The sequence below is a fragment of the Thalassophryne amazonica genome, chromosome 15 (genome assembly GCF_902500255.1).
Source record: "Thalassophryne amazonica chromosome 15, fThaAma1.1, whole genome shotgun sequence".
Classification (NCBI taxonomy): Eukaryota; Metazoa; Chordata; class Actinopteri; order Batrachoidiformes; family Batrachoididae; genus Thalassophryne; species Thalassophryne amazonica.
The window spans coordinates 14,689,517-14,715,355 of NC_047117.1; the positions used below are offsets into that span (position 1 = coordinate 14,689,517).

The 25,839-nt window shown below is 41.3% G+C and overlaps 1 protein-coding gene across 3 annotated transcripts in view; it reads right to left on the minus strand.

Moving 5' to 3' along the window:
• LOC117527072 (protein sidekick-1-like) overlaps window positions 1-25,839 on the minus strand; it is a 747,725-nt gene that overhangs the window by 142,345 nt on the left and 579,541 nt on the right. For all 3 annotated transcript variants that reach the window (XM_034189250.1, XM_034189251.1, XM_034189252.1), the window contains 2 exons: window positions 23,702-23,842; window positions 16,302-16,483 (listed from right to left, as the gene is read on the minus strand). In XM_034189250.1, the coding sequence (XP_034045141.1) occupies window positions 16,302-16,483; window positions 23,702-23,842 (323 nt within the window). The remainder of the gene's footprint in view (window positions 1-16,301; window positions 16,484-23,701; window positions 23,843-25,839) is intronic.

Sequence of the window (25,839 nt, forward strand, 5' to 3'; positions counted from 1 at the left end):
AATTTAATAACTCAGGATGGCCAAGCCGTCTAAAGCGCTGTGTACAGATTGCAGTCTCTTCTCCAGGTGTGGGTTCGAATCCCACTTCTGACATACCTTCTTTCAGGCAGACATGGCTGAGTGGTTAGTGCACTTGGTTTCAAACCTAACCCTTGCCACATTTCTCCGTGTAATGTGGAGTTACAGCATCCAGCGTAAAACCTGTGCCAAAATCAACATGCAAATCCACCTCGGATTTGGTGTGGCGACCCCGAGTGCAAACGAGGCAGCAGCTGAATGGTAGCAGCTGTAGATTTACTTCATCTACTCGTGCATTTATTTATTTTTCTTTCATATGGGATCTCTAACTCCAGACGTCTCTCTCACCCTGTATGTGAGGATCCGTCAGACTTTGAATGTCTGGTTATTAACCGAAGGTTTGATGGGTTTTATCTCCGACTGCTGCTGAATGACTTTGGCCACGACACTCAACACCAAAACTGCTCACCCTTGTTGCACACACTCCCCCACACGAACGTGGAAAGAAGATGTAGCAGAAGAAAAAAGTGAAATCTATAAAAGTCACAGCAGCAGGTTACTGATAAAAAGTGAACCTGCGATCATGATGAGGCTGTGAGATGCGCGCGTCTGAGTGCTGTTATGGTGATTACACTATAAGGGGTTTATGCTGATGCTCGTAAGCCACAGAGTGATAATGCACTGTTGCATTATGGGAATGCCCTTTACAACCTATATTTGAGCCAAATGGGCCAGACAACAGGCACACAGCACATACAGAGTGGAAAACCAAAGGCTAGAACACAAACGGATGGAAAATGGAAGGAAAAAAGACTCAGCAGAAAAAAAAACCCCAAGAGCTACAGGATACGAAGACAGAGAGGAAGACATAGATTAATTGATGTTAAAGATGCTCTCGTGCCCCCTGCCATGCTGACTGTACTCCTAAGGACTGGCTCTTAACCCTCCACAGCTCACAGCAACAGATAAAACACTAAACTCTGTCCTCCGAGGGAAGCTTTGGTGTGGATGTATGTGATAGAACAGACAAAGAACTCTCAGAGATACCGACAGAAACCATCCAAAGCACTGCAGCCACTCCCATTAAACCACTTTACAATAATTAACAAACTCATTCCCTTACCTCAGTCTATAAACCTGTCGTCATCTCTTGTAATAATGACTGAGTTTAATGTGGATGTGTGTGTGTGTGTGTGTGTGTGTGTGTGCGCAGCTCAGCCCATCTTTAATATTGATAATATACTGTTGCAATAAAAGTATGCAAGGGAAGAGTACGTGTTCCAACAAGACTTACCCACATTAACACGTCTCTTCTGACTTGCCCCTCCCCAACCAACAAGTACCACTTATACTCCTCTTGAAGAATGCCTATTATAGTGGAAACAACACTTTGTGACACACATGTTGCCTTTCATGTCCACCAACCCAAAGAATTTAAAAACAGGAAACAATCAAGTACATGAAGTGAACTATGGTCTACATGTCCTTCCATCCTAGTGTGTTTCTGTGGGTATTACGTCATGGATCTAAGCGCCCTGTCCCACTGGGGAGAGGCTCAATTGCTCATGAATTGAGTACACAAATTATGGGCGTTCGTTGTCGTCCGCAACAAAAATGGCCAAAAATGACAAATGTTCCAGTATGAATTACAGATATATTAATAATATATAGTGAATATATGATGAACAATCACGGTTATATAATGCATGTAGTGAGGAAACGGATCCAACACATTGAGATTATCACGGCAGTATTACGGGTGTATTATGAATGCATCGCGCACGTGTTGCACGTGCACGGCATCTGCATTGCGGTCATAAAATAAGCTCACTCGCTCCTTTCGGCATCACTATTCACACCAACAATACAGCCTCTGGAGCATTTGCTGGACTTGGACAAGTTGATCACAGAGTTAATGTTCATTTTGTCATGCGAGGGTTAACTGTTCATGAGTTTGGGGAGCGGGAGGGGGGAAGCCGCTCGGGTGTGAGACGGTGTTCTTTTTTTTTTTTTGAGAGTGCCACAGAAAACAGACTTCAGCGTGAGTTGTGGCTAAACAGCAACTCTTCCTTTTGTTGGTGTTAAATAAAAGTCCTGGATGAGACGCAATTGCAGCAGCTACGTCTTTGTGGATCTACACAGCCGGACCGGCACTGACTGGCAGGTATGTCGATTTCTGCCACATATAGTACTTTGTTACGTGACGTGTTTGTTATGCATTCACAGATTGTCTGCAAATCAGCTGCAAAGCAGATGTAATAAAAACGCTTTATTCGTGGCCAATTTGTATGCATTCGCTACAACATATTTTAGTTTGTGATGTGGACATGATGGGCAGGCAATATATCTGTTTTACACACTGTCCCAGTCCGCTGCCAAGCCGCAAATCCCCATCAGTTGTGGATATCAGTGGTTAACGGCAGATATACAGCGCATAGAGTGAGGATGTATTGTGTATGAATTGAGTATATATGGAGTATGTAAGGCGGATGTCATCCGCATTCAGATTTTTGAACAGCTCAAAAATCCTGGCTGTGGACATGCGTGCCTCTGTGGATGATCACGGACGTGTTCGGAGGACGGCCAACTCATACAGGCATGTTACATGGATACTGCGGATGTTTGGCGAATATGGGCCAATTTTGTGCGCAATCCATACGCAAATCCTCCTAAACGCCAGTGGGACAGGGCCCTAAGTAACTGTTGGTTATGCAGTCTTCATTTTAACATCAAATTAACTGCATGATATAAGTTCCTCAAGGATTTAATGGAACCGTTTCTCAGGTTATAAGTCTAAATCAACAGAATTCACAGACTACACAGACTTCAGCAACCAATGATGCCCCCCCCCAACAATCAAAGAGACCAGATCTTGGGGTTAAAATTACCATATAAATCACACTGGAGTATAAGTCACACCTTTTTTCTGTATTATCAGTTCATTGTTTTGGGATTTTGTGCATTGTTAAAGTATACTTCTTATTATTAGCACATATTCTTTTAATATTGGATTTTTTTGTTGGATTTTATTCTGTTTCATGCTTTCATTTTTGTGAAAGTCCAATATAAAAAGTTACTATAATTATGAATAACAAATGCATGATTTTTCAGTATATAAGCTGCACTGGAGTATACGTCACAGGGCCTCCAACACTAGCAAAAAGGAAAATGCTCTGAATCACACGTCGGCCATTGCAATGGCTGCCAAAAACAAATGTGGCTTTGAACTTATTCCACGCCCACCTTATTCCCCTGATTTGGCTCCTTCAATTTTCCATCTGTTTCCAAAGATGAAAAGGCATCTTGCTGGAACTCATTATAATACTGATAATGATGTCATACCTGCAGCGGATGACTTCCTTGAGTTCCAGGATAAGAACGGTATTAATCCTAGTCCTGCCTCAGGGTCTATCAGTAGGCCACCTTCCCCATGCCAGCATGTTAAGCTTCCCCAGCCTGCCTGTGTGCCAGGCTGTATTACATGTATGTGAAATTCATATGCAGTGAAAAAAAGCCTTTCCACTCCACTGTAACACACAATACCCACATGAAGGTTACAATATATTAGCAGACGAAAGAATGTAGAATGCAATAGCGTGTAATAGCTATTCCCCCATGAACTGCGGAATCTTCATGTCCAAGGTGCCATTCGCTCAGTTTGCATCCTCGAGTTCCAAATGCTCCGGTTCATCATCTTCGAGGTCATCTGACTCAAAGCCCAGGAAATCATCATCAGAATCTTCTGTCATGAAGATTTTCCTGAATAATTCCCTGTTCTCCGTTTCTACGTTGTTGAGAATGCTGTCTTCATAGACAACAGAATCTGCAGTCACCGCCATGATTCACTCACCTTCTTTGTTCTGCCACATGCGGTCGGACCACCCCCTTGATATTGGGGAAGAGACTTATCTAACCAATGCAATATGAGCATTAGACCCGGAAGTATGTCTGACATACGCATGGGGATTGGCCTTCAGCTAGTTCTTGGCATTCTTTGGTTATAACACTGATTCTGGGGGTGCCCTCCAAACACTAAATATAGCAGATCGGCAGTCAAAGAAAGCTTCTCTGGGGGGTGATAATTCAAGGACCGGCAGGGAGTATCATGCATGGCGGTCCGCAATATATTGATGACCAGCAGCACTAGAGTTAAGGTACTGTAGCCATGCTGCAAAACATGTGTGGACTTACATGGGGATCATGTTGAAAAATAAAGCATTACATTAATTCAGTTGTGGTTTCTTCTTGATTGGGCAAAAAAATTTCAATCACCCCTTGTGCACCCCTTAGATCACATGTGTTGAACTCAAGGCCCACGGGCCAGATGTGGCCCGCCACGTCATTTTATCTGGCCCGCAAGTGCTTAACTGGTCGTAAAGAACAGGTCGTCTTAAAATAGGTCTATGTTGCTTTAAATTGTGTTTTGACCATAAACTTCATTTCCCACAATACACAGCGATTATGTTACCCGCGAAGTGACAGCCAGAAGCCCTCTGGTGACAGCATCCCGCCATTGCATCGCAGTATCCACAAGTGAAATTCATCAGATTGAGAAATATCCACAAATTATCCCCAAATGTCCAGGAAGCAAAAGACTGATGCAGATGGAAGGCAGTTTCATGAAAGATGGGAAGGCGAATATATGTTTGTGCTTCAGGGAGAAAAACCGGTATGTCTTGTGTGTTATGAGGCGGTGTCAGTCATCAAAGAATACAATCTACGTCGGCATTTTGAGACCAAACATGGAACTAAGTATGCTGAAGTTAGCCTTCAAGAAAAACAACAAATTGTAAAAGAATTAAAAGGCAAACTGCGATCGCAACAGAATGTGTTCACAAAAGCCACCACCAAAAATGATGCAGCAGTGAAAGCTAGCTTTATTGTGGCTGAAGAAATTGCTTGCGCTTCAAAGTCTTTTTCGGAGGGTGCCTTTTTGAAGCAGTGCATGCTGAAGGTGTGTGAGCAGGTGTGCCCCGGCCAGACAGAGACTTTTAAAAATGTCAGTTTGTCAAGAAACACCATCACGGACCGAGTCAAAGAGCTAGCAGGAAACCTGTCAACACAGCTGGCCGAAGAGTCATGCAGTTACACAGCTTTTTCATTAGCTGTTGATGAAAGCAAAGACAACACGGAGACAGCACAGCTATCTATTTTTATTAGAGGCGTAAAGTCGGACCTCTCTGTCACCAAGGAGCTCTTGGATGTAGCTGCCATGAATGGGACCACAACTGGACGGGATATTTATGAAGCGGTGGAGAAGTCCGCAAGTAAAATTGGATTGCCCTGGGAAAAATTGGTGGGATTAATGACAGACAGTGCACCTGCAATGAGTGGAGAAAAAATGGGCCTGGTTGGATTAATGAAGGAGAAAATGCAAAAAACTGTCAAATGCCTCTGATAATGTATCACTGCATTATCCACCAAGAAGCTTTGTGTGGAAAGGTGCTGGGGATGGAGACTATGACAACAGTCATGAAAACAGTGAACTTCATTCGGACGCGTGGCCTGAATCACTGCCAGTTCCAGCTGTTCTTGCAGGAGATGGGCTCGGAGCACGAAGACGTGCTGTACCATACAGAAGTGCAGTGGCTGAGTAGGAGCAAAGTTCTCAAATGATTTTTTGAGCTTAGGAAAGATATTGCTGTTTTCATGCAGAGTAAAAGAAAACCTGTGTCTCAACTGGCTGATCCAAACTGCTGTGTTATTTTGCTATGTTATGTGACATAACTGACCATCTTGCCCAACTGAATTAGAGGCTGCAGGGACGCAAACAAATGATCACGCAGATGTCGGACATGATCACGTTTCCAGCGTAAACTTGACCTATGGAAGTGCCAAGTGGAACAGGGCAATCTTGCCCACTTTTCTGTTTGTCAAAACATTTCAGCCTCAGTTCCCGGTGTTTTTTCATGTACCAGGTTGGTTACCAAACTGAGCCAGTTAATGAATGAGTTTGATCGGCACTTCTCTGACTTCAGAGCACAGCACTCGAGCTCTGCCATCTTTTCCAGTCCTTTCACCACCGATGTCAGCAGTGTGCTCCATCACCTTCAAATGGAGTTAATTGAGCTTCAAAGAGACAGTGGCCTGAGAGCAAAGTTCCAGGATGCTGAAATCGAAGACTTTTACCGCTCCACTCAACATTTTTAAGATGCATGATCTAAAAACAAGGCTTTATATCTTACTGAAATTGGAATTCTTAAGCGACTGTGTCTCATATTACATGTAGTTGAGATATTTTTGAGTAGAAATCAGATGGTAAGAGTTTGTGTTTTTAAAGTGTACTTCTGGGGCTGTTTGTGATGTAGTTGGTTGTGTACCACAAGAAAAATTTGCCTGATAGTAAATCACATTCTGTGTTAGTAGCACAGTTAAGCCATCAATCTCTACACCAGCTCCATCGAACTCCTCCCTGAAAATCCCAAGGTGCTCATTGGTCCAGTAGGAGATATATAGCCTCCAGCATTTTCTGGGTCACTCCTCAGCAGGTCTGAGTTGTTTGTGTGTGATACACCTCCAAAGGGATGCCTGAGGGGCTTTCTTGCCAAATGTCTGAACTACAACAGCTGGCTCCTCTCCTTGCTGAGCCACTCATCCTGTCGCAGAGTGTAAAGGCAGCCTGAGGATCAACCGTACTGCTGATGACCTTTATTTTGATCTCCATCCAAAGTCACCGAGTCACAACTGCACCCTACCATTCTCAAATATATAGTTGTATGCACAAGTTTGGGCACCCCTGATAATTTTCATGATTTTCCTTCATAAATCATTGGTTGTCTGGATCAGAAATTTCAGTTAAACATATCATATAGCAGACGAATATACTGATATTTGAGAAATGAAATGAAGTTTCTAGTATTTACAGAAAGTGTGCAATAATTATTTAAACAAAATTGAGCAGGTGCATAAATTTGGGCACTGTTGTCATTTTATTGATCTGAATACATTTAGCACTAATTATTGGAATACAAATTTGGTTTGGTAAGCTCATTGCACCTTGACCTCCTTACACAGGTGAATTCAATCATGAGAAAGGGTATTTAAGGTGGCCATTTGCAAATGTTTCCCCTCTTTGCATCTCTTCTAATGAGTGGCAACATAGGAGCCTCTAAACAACTCTCAAATGACCTGACAACAAAGATTGTTCAACATCATGGTTTAGGAGAAGGATACAAAATGTTATCTCAGAGATTTCAGCTGTCAGTTTCCACTGTGAGGAACATAGTGAGGAAATGGAAGACCGCAGGCACAGTATTAGTTAAGGCCCGAAGTGGCAGGCCAAGAAAAATCTCAGAAAAGCTGAAGCGAAGGATGGTGAGAACAGTCATAGTGAACCCACAGACCTGCTCCAAAGACCTACAACATGATCTTGCTGCAGATAGTGTCTCTGTGCATTGTTCAACTATACAGCGCACTTTGCACAAGGAGATGCTGTATGGGAGAGTAATGCAGAGGAAGCCTTTTCTGCGTACACGCCACAAACAGAGTCGCTTGAGGTATACTAAAGCACATTTGGACAAACCAGCTTCATTTTGGAATAAGGTGCTGTGGACTGATGAAACTAAAACTGAGTTATTTGGACATAACAAGGGGCGGTATGCTTGGCTGATAAACAACACGGCATTCCAAGAAAAATGATTGCTATGTATAGTAAAATTTGGAGGTGGTTCCATCATGCTGTGGGGCTGTGTGGCCAATGCAGGTACTGGGAATCTTGGTAAAGGTGAGGGTAGCATGGATTCCAATCAATATCAGCAGATTTTTGAGAGCAATGTTCATGAATCAGTGACAAAGCTGAAGTTGTGCCGGGGCTGGATCTTTCAACAAGACAACGACCCTAACTGAACAACAGCCCTTACTGAATTTTCATGCAGAGGAACAAGCACAATGTTCTGGAATGGCCATCTCAGTCCCCAGAACTGAATATTACTGAAAATCTGTGGTGTGATTTTAAGCGGGGTTGTCCATGCTCGGATACCAACAAAGCTGACTGAACTGGAGATGTTTTGTAAAGAGGAATGGTCCAAAATACCTTCAACCAGAATCCAGACTCTCACTGGAAGCTATAGAAAGCATTTAGAGGCTGTTATTTCTGCGAAAGAAGGATCTACTAAATATTGATGTATTTTTTCTGTTGGGGTGCCCACATTTATGCACCCGCCTAATTTTGTTTAAACAATTATTGCAGACTTTCTGTAAATCTGATAAACTTCATTTCACTTTTCAAATATCACTGTGTTTGTCTGCTATATGATATATTTAACTGAAATTGCTGATCCAAACAACCAATGATCTCTAAAGGAAAATCATGGAAATCATCAGGGGTGCCCTAACTTCTACAACCCCTAGCAATAATTATGGAATCACTGGCCTCGGAGGATGTTCATTCAGTTGTTTAATTTTGTAGAAAAAAAGCAGATCACAGACATGACACAAAATTATAGTCATTTCAAATGGCAACTTTCTGGCTTTAAGAGACACTATAAGAAATCAGGAAAAATAATTAAGGCAGTCAGTAACGGTTACTTTTTTAGACCAAGCAGAGGGAAAAAATATGGACTCACTCAATTCTGAGGAATAAATTATGGAATCACCCTGTAAATTTTCATCCCCAAAACTAACACCTGCATCAAATCAGATCTGCTCGTTAGTCTGCATCTAAAAAGGAGTGATCACACCTTGGAGAGCTGTTGCACCAAGTGGACTGACATGAATCATGGCTCCAACATGAGAGATGTCAATTGAAACAAAGGCGAGGATTATCAAACTCCTAAAAGAGGGTAAATCATCACGCAATGTTGCAAAAGATGTTGGTTGTTCACAGTCAGCTGTGTCTAAACTCTGGACCAAATACAAACAACATGGGAAGGTTGTTAAAGGCAAACATACTGGTAGACCAAGGAAGACATAAAAGCGTCAATGTTGGGAAAGTGTAGTGACACGGACCCACAACAGGGGGCGTTAATGAACGGACAATGGATAAGCCAAAAATAACAATTTAATGTTGTGAATTGCACAAGGGAATACAGACAATTGCAGTTGAGAAGTACAGTCAATTGTACAAAAGGTGACGTGTGGGCAGGCTCGAAGATAGAAGACGTCTGTCCAGAGAAGAGCCGGATCCCACACGGCTTCCACCGCCAACGGATCTGAAGAACACCGGAGCCGCCAAGTCCTGGGTCCCCAGGTGGCCACCGTCTCCAGCTGTCAGACCTGGTACTGCTGGCAGAAACAGAAACAGTTAATGGTAGGTGTGTGAATACACACCCAGTAATCTAAAAATAGGAACACCCGTGCAGCTCCTACCAGTCGCTTCTCTGGATGGAGTGAGAGGCGAAGACGTCGCAAACCCACACTATGCGCCAATCCAGCAGAAGACTGTATCCACAGGAACAACAGCTGCACATAGAACAATATTCAGTCACGGTAAGGCACAGCAGAGAAGGTTACCTGAGTGGTAGCTGATTTCTCGGCGGGGAGGTGGAGTTGCAGTCCGGCTTTTATGGTGATGTGGATGATGATAGTAGAATGAGTGACAGCTGGTGCTGTTAATGAGTGACAGCTGTCACTCTCTGTTGCGCCGACGCCCTCTTGTGCTTGAAGCCCGCACTTCAAGCAGGGTGCCCTCTGGTGGTGGTAGGCCAGCAGTACCTCCTCTTCAGCGGCCCACACAACAGTCAAGACAGAAAACTTAAAGCAATATGTCTCAAAAATCGAAAATGCACAACAAAACAAATGACGAACGAATGGGAGGGAACTGGAGTCAACGTCTGTGACCGAACTGTAAGAAACTGCCTAAAGGAAATGGGATTTACATACAGAAAAGCTAAACAAAAGCCATCATTAACACCTAAACAGAAAAAAACAAGGTTACAATGGGCTAAGGAAAAGCAATCGTGGACTGTGGATGACTGGATGAAAGTCATATTCAGTGATGAATCTCGAATCTGCATTGGGCAAGGTGATGAAGCTGGAACTTTTGTTTGGTGCCGTTGCAATGAAATTTATAAAGATGACTGCTTGAAGAGAACATGTAAATTTCCACAGTCATTGATGATATGGGGCTGCATGTTAGGTAAAGGCACTGGGGAGATGGCTGTCATTACATCATCAATAAATGCACAAGTTTACATTGATATTTTGGACACCGTTCTTATCCCATCAACTGAAAGGATGTTTGGGGATGATGAAATCATTTTTCAAGATGATAATGCATCTTGCCATAGAGCACAAACTGTGAAAACATTCCTTGCAAAAGACACACAGGGTCAATGTCATGGCCTGCAAATAGTCCGGATCTTAATCCAATTGAAAATCTTTGGTGGAAGTTTAAGAAAATGGTCCATGACAAGACTCTAACCTGCAAAGCTAATCTGGCAACAGCAATCAGAGAAAGTTGGAGCCAGATTGATGAAGAATACTGTTTGTCACTCATTAAGTCCATGCCTCAGATACTGCAAGCTGTTATAAAAGCCAGAGGTGGTGCAACAAAATACTAGTGATGTGTTGGAGCGTTCTTTTGTTTTTCATGATTCCAGAATTTTTTCCTCAGAATTGAGTGATTCCATATTTTTTTCCCCTCTGCTTGGTCTAAAAAAGTAACCGTTACTGACTGCCACAATTTTTTTTTCCTGATTTCTTATAGTGTTTCTTAAAGCCAGAAAGTTGCCATTTGAAATGACTTTAGTTTTGTGTCATGTCTGTGATCTGCTTTTTTTCTACAAAATTAAACAACTGAATGAACATCCTCCGAGGCAGGTGATTCCATAATTTTTGCCAGGGGTTGTACATACAACTGTACTGTATATAACAAGAAAACCTCTGGATACAATCCAACACATGATGGTTGGATTGTGTCTAACTATAATTAGGATGAGTTAAATGTAGAGGAAAAATTTCGTTGGATGTATATACGTATGTACAATGACAATAAAGGCTCTATTCTATTCTATGATGAATGTGTCTTTTTCTAAGCTTTACTGGACTGGTCATGAAGACTGATGTGCTGCTCAAACCCATTTCTACTTTCCTCTGGAAAATGTAGATAAAAGCTGAGTAAAGGTGCTTAAACCACTTTAAATCCAAGTAGTTACCAGTTAAAATTTTCCATCTACCATCATGTTAAACAACTTTTGCAACCCTTAAAAAATTGCAGATTTAGCAAAATAACAAAGCAATTTTCTGAGTAAAATAAACAAACAAACAAAAATATCTAAAATCAGAAGCATCACATTGCAAATTGGGCATAGGAATGCATATTTAGAGACATCAGTTTGGCAGTGTGTGTGGAGTGGTCTAAGAATTAGATCCAAATTTACCACTTAGATTTCAACTGTATCTCCGAGCATGAAATAATTAACCGTTATCTAAGCTGGAAAAAGAATGACAATGCAGTAAGATACACTAAAACCTTGTTCATACTTTGCAGGGACGTAAAGGTGATAGTGAGTGTGGCAACATCTACAACCAATACAGTCAGGTGGGGGAACTGCATTTGGTGCCCTGTCTTGATGATCTATGGTAGACAGTCAAAAGTGCATAGCGTAAATGCATTTGGGGCATGTCCACCTCCACTTTGCTATTTACACGGTGCAAAATCAGAGCATAAAATAAGGGGACGGGCACCGAAAGGGTTGAATTTAGTCACTTAGTCATAGGTATGTATTGAGATAACATGAAATACAATAAAGTGTCACCCCCCACCCATCGCTTTTAAATGACAGGTAATGACAGCAACTGGCATATTGATACTGATTTGATTAACTCAGGAGTGGCAGATTTTCTGGTGAGGAAAGGGTTTTGCATGTGAAAATATGTAAGGGGGAGCAGCAATCATCCACCTCAGCCCTGCATTTGTGTGCCTAAATAGTCTAAATACTGTGCTGGGTAAATACGAAAATGCTGTGATTGACTTCGGACGAGGGATGCATGGATCCACAATATTTCACTTCCAATCCGATCCCGATACCTGAATTTTGATATCTGCCAATACCGATACTTTTCCGATCCGATACCAGAACTAAGTTTTCTTATCATTATTATTTTTGATTTGATATGAGGATTTTCTTAAAAAGGAGACCTAAAAGTTGAGCTACAATTTGCCAGAAGGTATATCTAAGATGAAAGCCTAGATTTTATGTTTTGGTGAAAGAATTTTGTGTTTATATGTAATATAAACACAAAAACAGTAATATATATATTATGCTTATAGAACATTTATAGCCTTATTTTTATAGACTTAAAGAGAAAAGACAACATTTCCTCTCCCTGCCTGTCTCTCTCTGTCTGCCTGTCTCTCTCTCTCTGTCTCTCCCTCTCTCTGTCCCTCTCTGTCTTTCTCTCACTTGCGCTCTCTCTTTCTTTCTCTCGCTCGCTTTCTCTCGCCATCTATCTCTCTCTCTCTTTTTCATCCTCTCTTGCTGTTTAAGTACTGCGCAAACTTCGATCTTTTGGGAAATATGAAGCCTTTCAACTGTAAAATAAATATCATCATCTACGCTCAAGCGCAGGATTTTAATGAAGACTTTTGTGGCTAACTTTTCAGCACACATTTTCAGTAACAATTCAGTTAATTTTTTGGAAAATCCGTGCTCGACGAACAGACAATTTGAATCTGAGAACCGGGGAGAAATTTGCCGCTAACCACAGCTAGAACATTTCGGAAGAGAGCTCACTCATACAGCCCGGCTTCAAAAACCTCCCCCCTCCTCCCGGTTGGCAGTAAACAAGCAGAGAGCAAACAACAGCAGTTGAGAGGATTCACAGTGGCTCTTCTCCGGTATCGGAAAATGTCGCGGGTTGGATCGATATTTTCCGATACATGAAACACATCAGTATCAGAACCAGATACCGATCCGGGATCGGATCGGTCCCATCCCTACTTTGGACCCTGTTTTTGGTGGTCTAGGGTGCAACCGCTTTCTGCTGCCTCACGAAACCAATGCATAGTGCGCCTGTCCACACTCATTTTAAGATGAACACACCCACAGTGCACAGATGAGCACGAGTGCACATGATATCCCTCTGGGGTCCGAGGCATTTTTTGGACAGTTCACTCGCCTGGCATAAATGTTTTATTATTGCTGTTAACAGCTCTCCCTGCATCCCACAATCAAGTTTTATATTCAGAACAACCTGTGCTTTCAGAATATATATGTTTTTGTTGTGTTTTATAAGTGTAATAAAGGTTTACAATCAAAAATAGGCAAGGAAAAAATAAAGTGAAAAATAATTTTCCACACATTTATTCAAAACACACAGCAAACTATAATAAACAACTGTTTTTACACTTTATAAAGGTAATATGAGGTCTTGATTGAAAGACTATATAACAAAAAGGTTCAAACAATAAACACAAAGGCACATTTTGAACAATATATACAAAATGGTCTATGTGTTTTGTTGTCCACTGATATGGGAAACAGTGCTTTAGCAGAGAAAGCAACAGAGTTATCCAGTAACATTCACATGCAAACTAGTGGAGCAATCCTGGTAGTTACACACTCTTTGTTTGAGCACGTGAGATTGTCAACAGAGGCTCTCCGTGTGCTCCTGCTTTCACTGATCGTTGTGCGTAATGGCGCAGGGCACACTGAGTATGTACTAATACTATGTACTCATTGGAGCACCCAGGGGGCTATTCAAACGGGCCAACTAGTAACATATCACTCCTGAAAATGATCTTTGGCTTTTCACGTGAGGTAAATCTGCCCTACGATTGGATTTTGGAAAACCATGTGACGGTGAACCAATTCCGATTGGACACTCACATTACGCATGTCATCACACAGCTTCTATGAGGAGTACAAAGATGGCCGATGGCTGGCTCGAAAGTCCGTGGAGTTAACTTTTCAGCAAAAAAAAAAGCAAGTTTCTATCTCATATCATTAAAAAGTTATTTATAATTTAGTAAACTTTGGTCTTAGCCGTCGTATATGATGGTGTCGGCCCCAGAGGGTTAAAGGATGTAGGCAGTGGACATGAAAATTGACAAACTAGCAATAACACTTCTGCTATGCACGGTGTACGCCTTTGTGCCAGGTGCAAGCAGGGGTGCCGAAAAGGAGAGAATAAGGAGAAGGATTCTAGGGGCCCGTGACTGACAGGGGCCCAGAGAGGCCCTTAATACAATTATAATACTGACAAAATGATATTGGGGGAAGATTTCTTTTCATGGGGCCCAAAATCCCTGGTGGCGGCCCTGGGTGCAAGATAGCGTTTGTGAAGGTTAATCACTTTGTCACACATCAGGTAATTTCTAAAATAATGGCATTATTTGTAATTGTGACAAAAACCCACCTCCTTCAATAAAACAAGACAAAGAATTATGTAGGTGCAAACATGGACGCAATTTGGTGGGGGATAGGGGGGACATGCTCCCCCGCCCACCTTTTCAACCAGGGGGGACAGAATATGTTATGTCACCCCCCCCACCTTATGACAAATATGTGTGTACTTGAAACATGCTATGCCAGTCTTATGTGCAAACCATGTCAGTCTTATGTGCAAAACCATGTCAGAATAGTATCTTTGTTTCTGCAAGTTTGTATTTTTAGCAGCATTGACTTGTTTACACCTGTTTCTTGTTTGTCACATTTGGAATTTTCTGGGACTGCATTTGCCCAAATCTGAAACCAAAAATAGTTGTCTCTAGGTACTAGAGTATACACATAAGTATCAATGGACCATATGATAATTTACTAAATTCTGAAAGTTAGAAAAGGAAATCAGAAAAGCTATCTGGGACCTCAGAAAGCCCATCTGCAATTATTGCTTGATCTCCAAAACCAGTCTATGCAAGTGACATTATGTTCAGTATGAGTGCTGTCCTTAGTGCCACTTTGTAAATTAAATTCATGATAAGTAATTTATCCTAAACTTATGATCTGTTGTTTTTTCAAACTTATGCAAAAACAAATCTAGAGAAAAAAACACAGTATGCGATAGTTATTATTAAGAGCCTGTTCTTTAATATTTATGAATACATTTTACCACATTGCAGTTGTTTTTTTAATGAGAACTCAACCTATCATTCTTTTTGAGTTCTACACATGTGGTGATACCTTATTTACACCAGGATGTTAATAAAATCAATGCTGGCTATTCTCAGAATAAAGTACTTATATCCACAGTTTCAAATTGCATAAGTCAAATGGTGTCCACTTTATGGTCTTCTCAAAACATTAAAATTACTGTTCTGGATGCTCAGAATGCATCTGAGCTTATCTAGAAACCGTTGGCTTCTGGGGGCCTAAAGCAGCCCCCAGACCCCCAGCCCATGGGCTTCGGCCCTGCGGGCCTCGCACTTTATCCCCTCAATTTCTACATCTAAATTGCACCCTTGGGTGCAAAGATGTTCTAGCAAGTACATGGTACATTTTCATTGTGATTTTTCCCATTTGTGGCAAAAAATAAACAGAAAAACAGGGAGTAAGGCTGGACTAGAAAATTCATCTACTTGGATGCCTCCTCATTAAGATGGCAGTCAGGTTTTAATTATGAAAATCAGATACTCACTTAAAAACAAACAAACAAAAAACAAGACAGGCACTCCCAGCAATAAAGGTGACATCATGCTTCAGGAAGACAAAGGAAGACAAAATGCAGACGATCTCAGGTGCTTGGAATAATTCCAAATTAAGACCAGTTAAAACAAAACCAGCGTGCCAGAGATGTGATCTGAAACTGGTGCACCTTGGCACCACTTCAAATACAAAAGGTCACCTGAATGCTGTTAAGTAGAAGGATTTTGTTTGACTTTGTAAAAGTAATCGAGCTAACAAACTGTTTTTAGTCCAGAAGCCACGACAAAGCTGCATTTACCCTCATTTTGAAACAGTAATGTTACACGTGATATAACGTGTGCTCATTTTGTTGGAAAATAATTGCACCTGACCTGAACCGTTAAAAAAAATCATGCATGCAATATTTCTGTAAGTTATTAATCATTTGGTCAGAACACTACTCTTGTCATTTGACCTGTGATATTTTCAAATGAAATACACGGTTGGCGATTACCTGTGAAGCATCAAAGCCCAGAATATGACATTTGGGACACCCTGAAAACTGGAGAGGCACTTTATGAGGTAGATGTTACCAAGCACATACAAATCTGTGAGTTTCTTCTACTGGGTGATTTTAAAACAGATTAGTCCAGTGGCATCACAGAAAAGTCCAGCATTGAGGTAAATGTGGCATATACAGAACATCACATCAACACACATGGACAGATGGGAGCCATTTGTTTTCTACAACTACAAAATTGTGTGTTTGTCTTTCCTCACCTCCCTGCAGCGTGTACTCTGTGACAGGGCTGCTGTAGACGCCCAGGCCGGCTCCAGTGTAGGCAGCCACCTGGATCTGGTACTGTGTCCAGATGATCAGATCCTTCAGCAGGCAGTAGTTGGTCTCTGGACTGCTGATGTTCTTCTCTTGGTAGTCTCCTGGAAGCCCGGCCAGACGGTATCTACACACAACACATGGACAAGTTCACATATTGAACATCATACAAATACACCAGCTGAAGAAATAATAACATACATTCATTTGTAAAACGACAGCAGTGTCCATCATAGCCTATGTACACAACTTAAAGTAGACTAAAAATTAATTGTCCAAATTTGTAATCAATTAGGAAAACAATGCGGAGGTTTATCCCTGGAGGACCTAAGAGATCTGATTGTGGGAAGCGCATATTCCAAACCACTGCTTTAGCACATGTGATATAATTGTCCATTTAAAATGATCTATGAGTTGGTGTGATGGGGAGGTGTAATATCACTTGGGACTTGTATACTTCTGAAGGAGCTGAATGGAGTAATAATCTACATGCCAGCGTTTTAATCTGGAGTACATTCACTGCAACGGGATCTGGGTATCCATCTTAGTCAGCACCCTTGCACATGCATGCATGTATACACACAAAGACAGAGCAGGAGCCCAAGGCCTGAATGGAAGCTCTGCAGTGGTGAGAAGATAACCTTTTCTCCTCTTTCTCCACTACACACGCGCACACACACACACACACACACACACACACACACACACACACACACACACACACACACACACACACACACACACACACACACACACACAATGGAGAGAATACTCAGTAAAGGATCAGGGTTGAAAGAAAGCAAATTCTGATATGTGATAGAATATTAAAAAAGAGAGATGAGGGTGGGAGGAGCTGGGGCACTGCCCAGTGAAGCCGAGATGGAAAATGGAAAGGCAGAGATATGAGTGAGATGTGTATTTCTATTGTAAACTGACATGGACAAAGAAGTGATCATTTCTATCGTAACATTACGCGTCGGCTTGCAGCCGCCGCGATGCTCCGCCACAGGAAAAACACCTCTGTTGGAAGCCTTAAGGACAAGTTGGAACATTTCCAGTTGTTAAACAATTTCTCATATACTCACTCCACTGAAAGCCATCAAAAGCTGCCTGGATTTTACAAATGTTATCAACATGGAGGTGTTTTTCCTGTGCCGCCACACCGCGTCGGCTGCGTCCCGACGCACGGACCCGTCCGCACGTCTTTCATTATTAAAATCTCCTTTAACAGTGGAATATCCGGATAAAATGCTGAAACCGACTTCTTCTGAAACTTCTCTGTTCTCTCACGACGTCCTGGATCAATAGAGCCTGAAATGTGGAGGTTTTCAGCTTGAAACAGGCTGACGATGGCGCCTGAGAGCGCTGCGCGACGTCTCGCACCGTGGGAAGTCCTTAAAGCGACAGTATCACCTCAAAATCTCTCATCAGCCGTTAAAATTTTCACTGAAAACCAGCTTAATTTTTCGAACCGTGTCCACTTCGATGTGTCTCACAGGTTTAGAAAAAATTTTGATCAAACAAAGCGCCAGTCTCTCAGCAACTTCTCAGACAAAGGAATTCCGACGAGGGGCTGGACGACTCCTCCCACAAGGAGTGCTCACAGGCGAATGACGTCACCGACAGGCGTGGAAAAACTCACGCATGCGCACGAGGGTTCAAGCATGTCTGACGTAAAAACATATGAATGACATCCATATAGTTTTTGAAAAAAATAAAAAGGACCTATACTTTATGGACAGACCTCGTAGTTGAGTTTGCTAATAAGGCTAATAGCTAACATTTTAATAACATTTACTGTCGTACTGTTAGATAAACACGAGTGCTTTCAAAATTCATGTTCACAATATTGCAGTATGACTTTGAACATATAAAATGGACTGATTGTCAAAAACAAGTGTTGAACACTTAACTGTTGAATCACATTCAAACCCTGTTCAAAAAAATACTCTCAGGTAGCTTTTTTGTCTCAGTCAAGGATGAAACCTTAATTTTTTTTTTTTAAATATATATTCATGTATCTTCATCCCAGAGAAGTTCAGTCCGGTGTCCTTCCTTTCCAATAGCACAGCATAGACAGAGTACTGTTAAACCTCTGTGATCTACAGCAGTGATTTTCAACCTTTTTTGAGCCGCAGCACCCTTTTTATATTTACAAAATCCTGCGGCACACCACCAACCAAAATAATATTATAATGCTATTACCTCTGGTTTTGCGCAAAACCCAATTATCGCAGTAGAAAATCGATACAGAAAACACCGCATTTCGAAAATCCTCAAGCATTTTGCGCTCTGATCTCAAGTAGGGCTGTCACGATTAGGAATTTCTGGAGACGATTAATTGTCAGACAAATAATTGCGATTGAAGAATATATTGTCTATTTTTTTTTCCCCTTCTTTATATTCTACTATTGTAGTATGATTACACAACTCTGGAAGAACGTTTGGTTTCTGTGAGTGGAGAAACTGGGAATGGTGCAACATTTTTATTTTTATCTTCATTTTACATACAGTCCCAACTTTTTCTGATTTGTGGTTGTTTCTGTTGCATTTCTGAAATTGTTTCTCCTCATCAGTCACGTTTTGTGCTTAAACACTGCATTAAGCTCAAGATTGAACAAATAAATACCTTTGGAAAATAACAGCTGTTAAAGTTCAGAGTTCTCACCTGCTTTTTGTGATCTCTGCGTCTGAACAGTTTTTTTTTTGTGGCTCAGTTCATTCATATATTCTCATTTTTTAAATATGTTTTTAAAGATATTTGACTGTTTATTTCATCTCATGATCTCATAAATTCAGCAAACGACGCGCACATGGTGTGAACAGGACAGTAACGGCAGAATCACACTTTTAGAGAAAGTTCAGAGAGAAGTAAAGGCAGCTTCACGTTTCCGTTTTGTTAACGTTCACTCGGGTTAAAATCCTCTCTCTGCTCCGCGCTCGCTGCGCACTGAACGTGTCTCGCCTGCATTCAGGAATCTCCCTCACCCACCCCCTCCCTCGCAGTCTGCAGCCTGTTAACTCCGCGCGCGCGCACACACAGGCACAGACACACACTGACAGCTCCGCATTTTAGACGGCTTTTGAAGAAGACGGCACTGTTTTAATCGGCCGTCAGCCTCCTTGTTATTGTCCCGCCTTAAGACGAGAGCGTGGCTGCAGCACGTTTGATGTCAGATTCTGAGTCGTTTTATGCTTTGTGGATAAAATAAATAATTCACGGTAATCTCGAATATGAAAAATAATTGCGAATATGAAAAAATACCCACGGCACCCCTGACGATCGATCACGGCACCCCGGTTGAGAATCACTGATCTACAGAACGTCACTAACTTACCTGATAACCATGATAAGAGTGCAGGGAATTCCTCTCCTTCATCAGAGAGAAGAAAAAAGTTAAAATAAAGTGACTTGTGCTTGTGTTTGTCAGTGAATTTTATCATAAACATAATTCAAAAATTATGGCTGCCCCATATTTTGCATACTGCACTATTACACTGCAAAAGGGGATGTTTCCTAACACATGGGGCAAAACAGTTATCGTTAGTTTTTTCTGTCAATATTAATCTTTCGTTTAATTCATGTTTCTGCTGTGCTGCATCTAATTTATTTGTGCTATCACCATGACGTTAAGAAAAGCCACATTGTGTCAGTTAGATAGTACGAGGGTAGGCTGAAAAGTTCTAAGGCTCCCCATGAATGAGTAATGCATTAACTGCATTATAGTGAGCCTTAGAACTTTTCAGCCTACCCTCGTAAACGACAGTCCTACCCGTCATGGGGATGCAGAGTTGGAAATAAATAAATAATTGTATTGTTGATATGTTTTGCCAATTCACCCCATACCAGCTCTCCTACATTTTCATTATGCCCATGATGTAAATTATGATATTTAATTGAATTGAACTGCATTCATTCAGTTATTCTCATTGCAAATGGCTTGTTTTACTCCTGAATAATTTAAAAATACATGCTGCTTTGTCGTGTTTGTTGATTTTAACAAAGTGTTTGATTCAGTTGATAAGGATGCTCTGTGGGACATCCTGACACTTCGTGGCTGCCTCAGCAATTTGGGGATTATTACAGTCAGACGACCCACAGACACTGTGAGTGCTGAGTAGAGTGGGGACAGATCCCTGACTTTTTCCCAAATAATTGTGGCAGCCAGAAGGACTGTGGTCTGTCTTCTACTCTGTTCAGTACTTGCAAGAAGTGGATGTTGGGGAGATTGTGCAGAGCACTGCCTTAGATGCTTTTGTCAGTGAAGAAAGGTTCACTGACCCTGGCTTTGCAGATGACGTGGTGATGTTTTTTGAGACAACATCTGATTTGTATTCAATGACTTCTACTCAGCCATCACATTTTTTTTCTGTTTGAGGTGAAAGTGTCAAACTTATTAAAAGATTCAATTATCTTGGCAGTGACATTAATATCTCTGGGAACTCAGCCTTTGAGATCAGGATATAACTGGGAGCTTATGAAGTCATGAGGTCGATGGACAGGAGTGTTTCATGATGCTGAGAGCTTTGCAGGGGAAAGGTCCAAGTCTTTAGGGTCAAAGTGCTTTCAGGCTTACTGCATAGATGTGAGACCTGGACTCTAACAAGTGACCCAAGGCGATGATGTGATGATGTGCTTTGTCCTAGGTCTGTTGAGAGGATCCTTGTGTTGGCTGGAATGACGCTCTGCCAAACAAATGGTTTCTTGGGGAGAATAAGATGAGGCGTATGACTTGCATTATGAGGGAACAGGAGTTTATGATATTGTGGCAATGTGGAGTGATTCTCTGAGCAAGATTCAGCAAGCACACACCTCAGTGCTGAGAACCCTAGCAACAGGAAAAGACCAAAGGGACACTCATATTTCACATGGCTGTGGCAGACAGATGGCTACTTTTGAGAGGTAGGGATGGACCGATTGTCTGCCTGGGTGGTTTCCAACCAGTTAGTCAGTTATAGATCAAACTTTATTTGGATCCTCCAATGTGGGTTCAAGATGACACTGAACAATGAGCACCAGAAATGTCCAGTTAAGAGTTTGCTCTCTGTGTGTGGGACTCGTCTGTGGTTCATTTCTTCACAGACTGTAAAACTGAAGCAGACTCGAATGAAAGCACAGCAATGTATCCTCTTTTCCAGAACAACTGAACCAAGTGACAGGTTTGAATTTGGAGACATTTTACCGGTATGTCCTAGAACCGCAGTTGTTTGGGCCACCTGCATCAGTAACATATGCAAAGATGAAAAAAAAAACATACATGTTAAAAGATAACTGCAACTACTTCATTGTCTCCCCCAACATTTTTATTAAATAACACAAATGAAGTCATTAATTAGGGACTGGGGAGTCTTTGACTTACTGTGAGATTCAAGAAAGGGGTGAGACAGAAAATGTTTGGGAACAACTACTCTGATAGTGTTACTGCTTCCTTTTTTACCAGGAGTAAATTTAACCATTATGCAAAAATAAAACAAAAAACAACAACCAACAAACAAACAAAAAAGCCCAGTCATTCTCAATTGCACAGTGGGTAGCTAAATGGGATTAGGAGTTGGACCACAAATATGTAGACCTGAATTCAATTCTCATTCATGATACCTGTCATGACTTGGACAAGATACCTATACCTACATTGTCTCAATATACCCAGCTGTACTGGTTTCAGCTGCAGAACTAGCGTGATTCAGAATGGCATCCCATCCACAAGGAATTGTTGAATCTTATGTGACGGAATCCGGTTAAAATTATCAGCACTACTGGGCCTCATGGCCTATCTAGGACTTACTGTCTGTTAATTGTCAGTTAGCTAAATCTGGTGTTTTGAATTCATCTTTTTGTTTAATCCAGGTTGAAGGTTGTATTATTTAGGCTAAATACACAAGTGTCATCAGGAGATGACAGCTCACCCAAGTACACCCCTGTTTGCCCTATTGAAATATCCCATAATCCCTTGTGTGCCAGAGAGTCACTGCAGTCAAAACAAAATAGAGAAACCACATGACGACAATTGCAAATGAACATTATACAACCAAAATGTAATTTATTATGCTTTTCATTACGTTACTAAGAGACTGCTGCATGAGACCTTGAAAACTTGCTAAAACAAATATTCCAAATAATCTGTGTCTACTACGTTTAACCTGTGTGGAAGTTAATAAACACAAACCGAATTTCAGACATTTTATATATATTACTTTGGAACAAACAGTGACTTTATTGTAGAAGTTCTCTTATTTTGTTGTTGTTTTAAAAGCCTTCAGTTTTAAGGTTAGATATAACGCTTCCATTTTTGCAGGGACAGTAAAATACATTTTATTATGATGTGGTGTCAAGACCCCCATCCCACATCCGAGGTGCTTTTTTATTGTAGTTTTATGATGAGATGAAGGGGTTTAAACATTTTTTGTCACACGTGAAAGAAGTTACTATGGAAACTGAGGACATGAGTGAAGGGAGTCAACACTACATATCTGAAACACAGAGATGGTAACAGGAACACAATTACTGCCCACAGTCCACCCAGTTTCTGAAGATTTGCTCAACTACAGAAGAGGCTGGACTCTCTTTTCTCCCTGTATTTGCAACTGAGCTACACAAATTTAATGATTTTAACTATAAAAATGATTGGAATCATAAATGGTTTTTAAAAAAGCCTAGCCATGCAGACGCTAAACTACAGTGAGGGAATGGATAGATGGATACAGTAGATAGGCAGGTTGTTTGATAGAGCCCTTCCACTCCAGGTTGGTAATATGATTACTATAAAACAACAACTATGCTGTTTTGTAATTTAGCAAATTCAATGGGTGCATAATGATGCCAAAACATCTCAAATATGATGAATTTGATGTACGAGATCAACCGAAAAAGGTGTCTGCCACCTGCTGAAAGGTTAATATTTGCAGGATTGTTGATGGATTAGAAGCAGGTGTAGTTGTCAGTGACAGACGGTTCCACACATATATGTAGTAAATATGAGATATCAGCTGTTATTTTGTGAATTGTGTGGCAGCATTTATGTTCTAAAACTCAAATACCATATGAAGATTTTGTATGACTGAGCCCATGCAGACACTTCTTCCTTCTCTTTTTCTCTCAACACGTGTGATTTTGAAGTTTATGAAGCTTGAAATTAACTTGTCAGTTTCTGTCATTTCCAAAGCCCAGGTCTAGTGGCCACCAAGGCCACCACTGGCTGCAGAACACAGATCAGGGGAAATACCTTAACATTTATTTTGTTTTTTGCTAGTAACAGCCATTTTCATTCTTTGTTCCTCTGACCACACATACATAGTGCTGCAGCCAATAAAGGAAAGACAAAAAGATATGTGAACGTGTGAGTACCTGAGTACATATCCTCGTAGGACTCCGTTCAGCTGGGGTTCAGGTGGAGGCTGCCACTGCACCATGATGGACTGGTTTGTCCGCCCACTGGCCACAATATTTTTTGGCGGTGCGCTGGGTGCCTCCTCCCTCAGCATCAATCTGACATACGTGAAATAGTGAAAGAGAGAGAGGGAAATGTTGGAGACAGCAAGCTGTGTCCTTGTCTTTTCACTCATGTTTCCACACAGAACATTTAAGGGCAGCTTACAAGAGAAAAATATATCAGGCAAGTAGACTTACAGAGAATTTTATAGCAATTTTCCTTCCATAAACAAATGACCATGTTTTCACTGGAGAGCCATGAAAAGGAGGTGAAACGTATATATCATCTCACAGCATAAGTAGCACTGATATAGTGAATTCTTTGCGCGTCTCTCTCTCTCTCTCTCTCTCTCTCTCCCTGTGCTCTTGGTGCATCTTACAATTTTATTTAATGCATTTGTTTTTCATCTCTTGCTATACTGTTAATTTATTCCAAACAAACCACTACTGCTGATGGAAACATTTAACGCATCACTTCCTGCGTAGCAGAGGATTTCTCCTGGGAATGGTTCTACCTGACACTGGGTGATTAACACAACAAATGTAAAAGCGTCCATGAACTCGGCTGAATCAAGATGCATCTGCGCCTTTTGTACACCAGCAAATAACAAACAACAAATAAGCATCAGTCGCAGATTAATTTGCATTTTGTCTGTTTCTATTTCATTTCTTATGGCTCCAGTTCTAGTCAAACAATACTTGTCTGGACAGTTTCTATTTCGATCTCAACTCCCCCTCCACATCCTCAGTAGACCAGCTGTGCTGTGTGACAGCAATAGATAGTTAAATCACTATTAGTATAGATTGGGCTAAGTGCCTGTCTTTATATTTCTAGTGAGACAAAGTGATCCCTCACTCCGTCTTCCCCTTGCTTTTTCTCTCCCTCGTCTATCCCTTCTGTCCCTTGAGATTTTGATCCCCTTCTCATTTCTCTTCTCACCCATCTGCAAACTTTCACCTTTCATCCATCATGTCCTTTGGCCTCAATTATTTCATCCGCCAATCTTTGACTCATCTCCTTCCCTCCTCCTCTTTCTTTCAATACCTCGGCCTCAACCCGTCCAGTGATTATGCTGCTAGCCTTTTACGGCGGGTAAAGCTGGTCAGCCTCTGGCTTTACTGTAAGCAGCTCAGCTACCGTAATCAGAGCCATATGGTCTCACACACACACACATAAACACACCGAACAAATTTTTCCCAGCTTAAGACTCACTGCTACAACTGACAGTCTTTTCCTTTCCGTGGATTATGTCCAGAGATTTACGTTACAGTCTCTTGCCAAACCCGCGGGCCCTCTGTGCACCGTCTCCTACTGAATGATTCTCTGTAAGCCACTAAGCCATTAGCCAACTGTGTTTAAATCTGTGTATGTGCAAATTTGTGTGGTTGTGTGTGTGAAAGATGTTAGCTAAAGAGCCGTGCAGGCAAATATATGGTACAGACCACTGACTTTACAGGTGGGGTGGGGTAAAAAAATAAATCAATACTCACAATATAGTCAAATAAATGTTTTACAATGTGAAAACTGATTTCAAAAGACCACAGTTGATATAATTCTAATTCAATGGCTGGTGGAAACAAGGTGGAAATGGAGTCCTGCTTTCATTCAACAGAGGGCACGATGAATTGTTGACCTAATCTGAGGATTGCGCAATCTCACTTCCATTTTCAACAGATACACACAAAAAATAATAACAACAGACCATTGGAAATTTCCTGGGAGATCACACTGAGCATAGATGAACAATTTCCCAAAGACTACAAAAATTAAGGATGAGGTCAGTTTAGTGGTTGAGTTGCATCAGCCATTTGTGGGCGAGGCCAAGATAATGAGGTGCAATAGGCGGCTGCACAGAGTGGCTAAATGCAGGAGCAGAGGCACATCACAGTGTCCAATTTTCACTTCAAGCATGGAAAAAACTAAACAAAAGATAGCTACAAGAGTTCGCTGCACAATGCGCCGTGGCAGACATCGTGATATACGGTGCATTTGGAAAGTACTCACAGCGATCCATTTTTTCCACATTTTGTTATGCTACAGCCAAATTCATTTT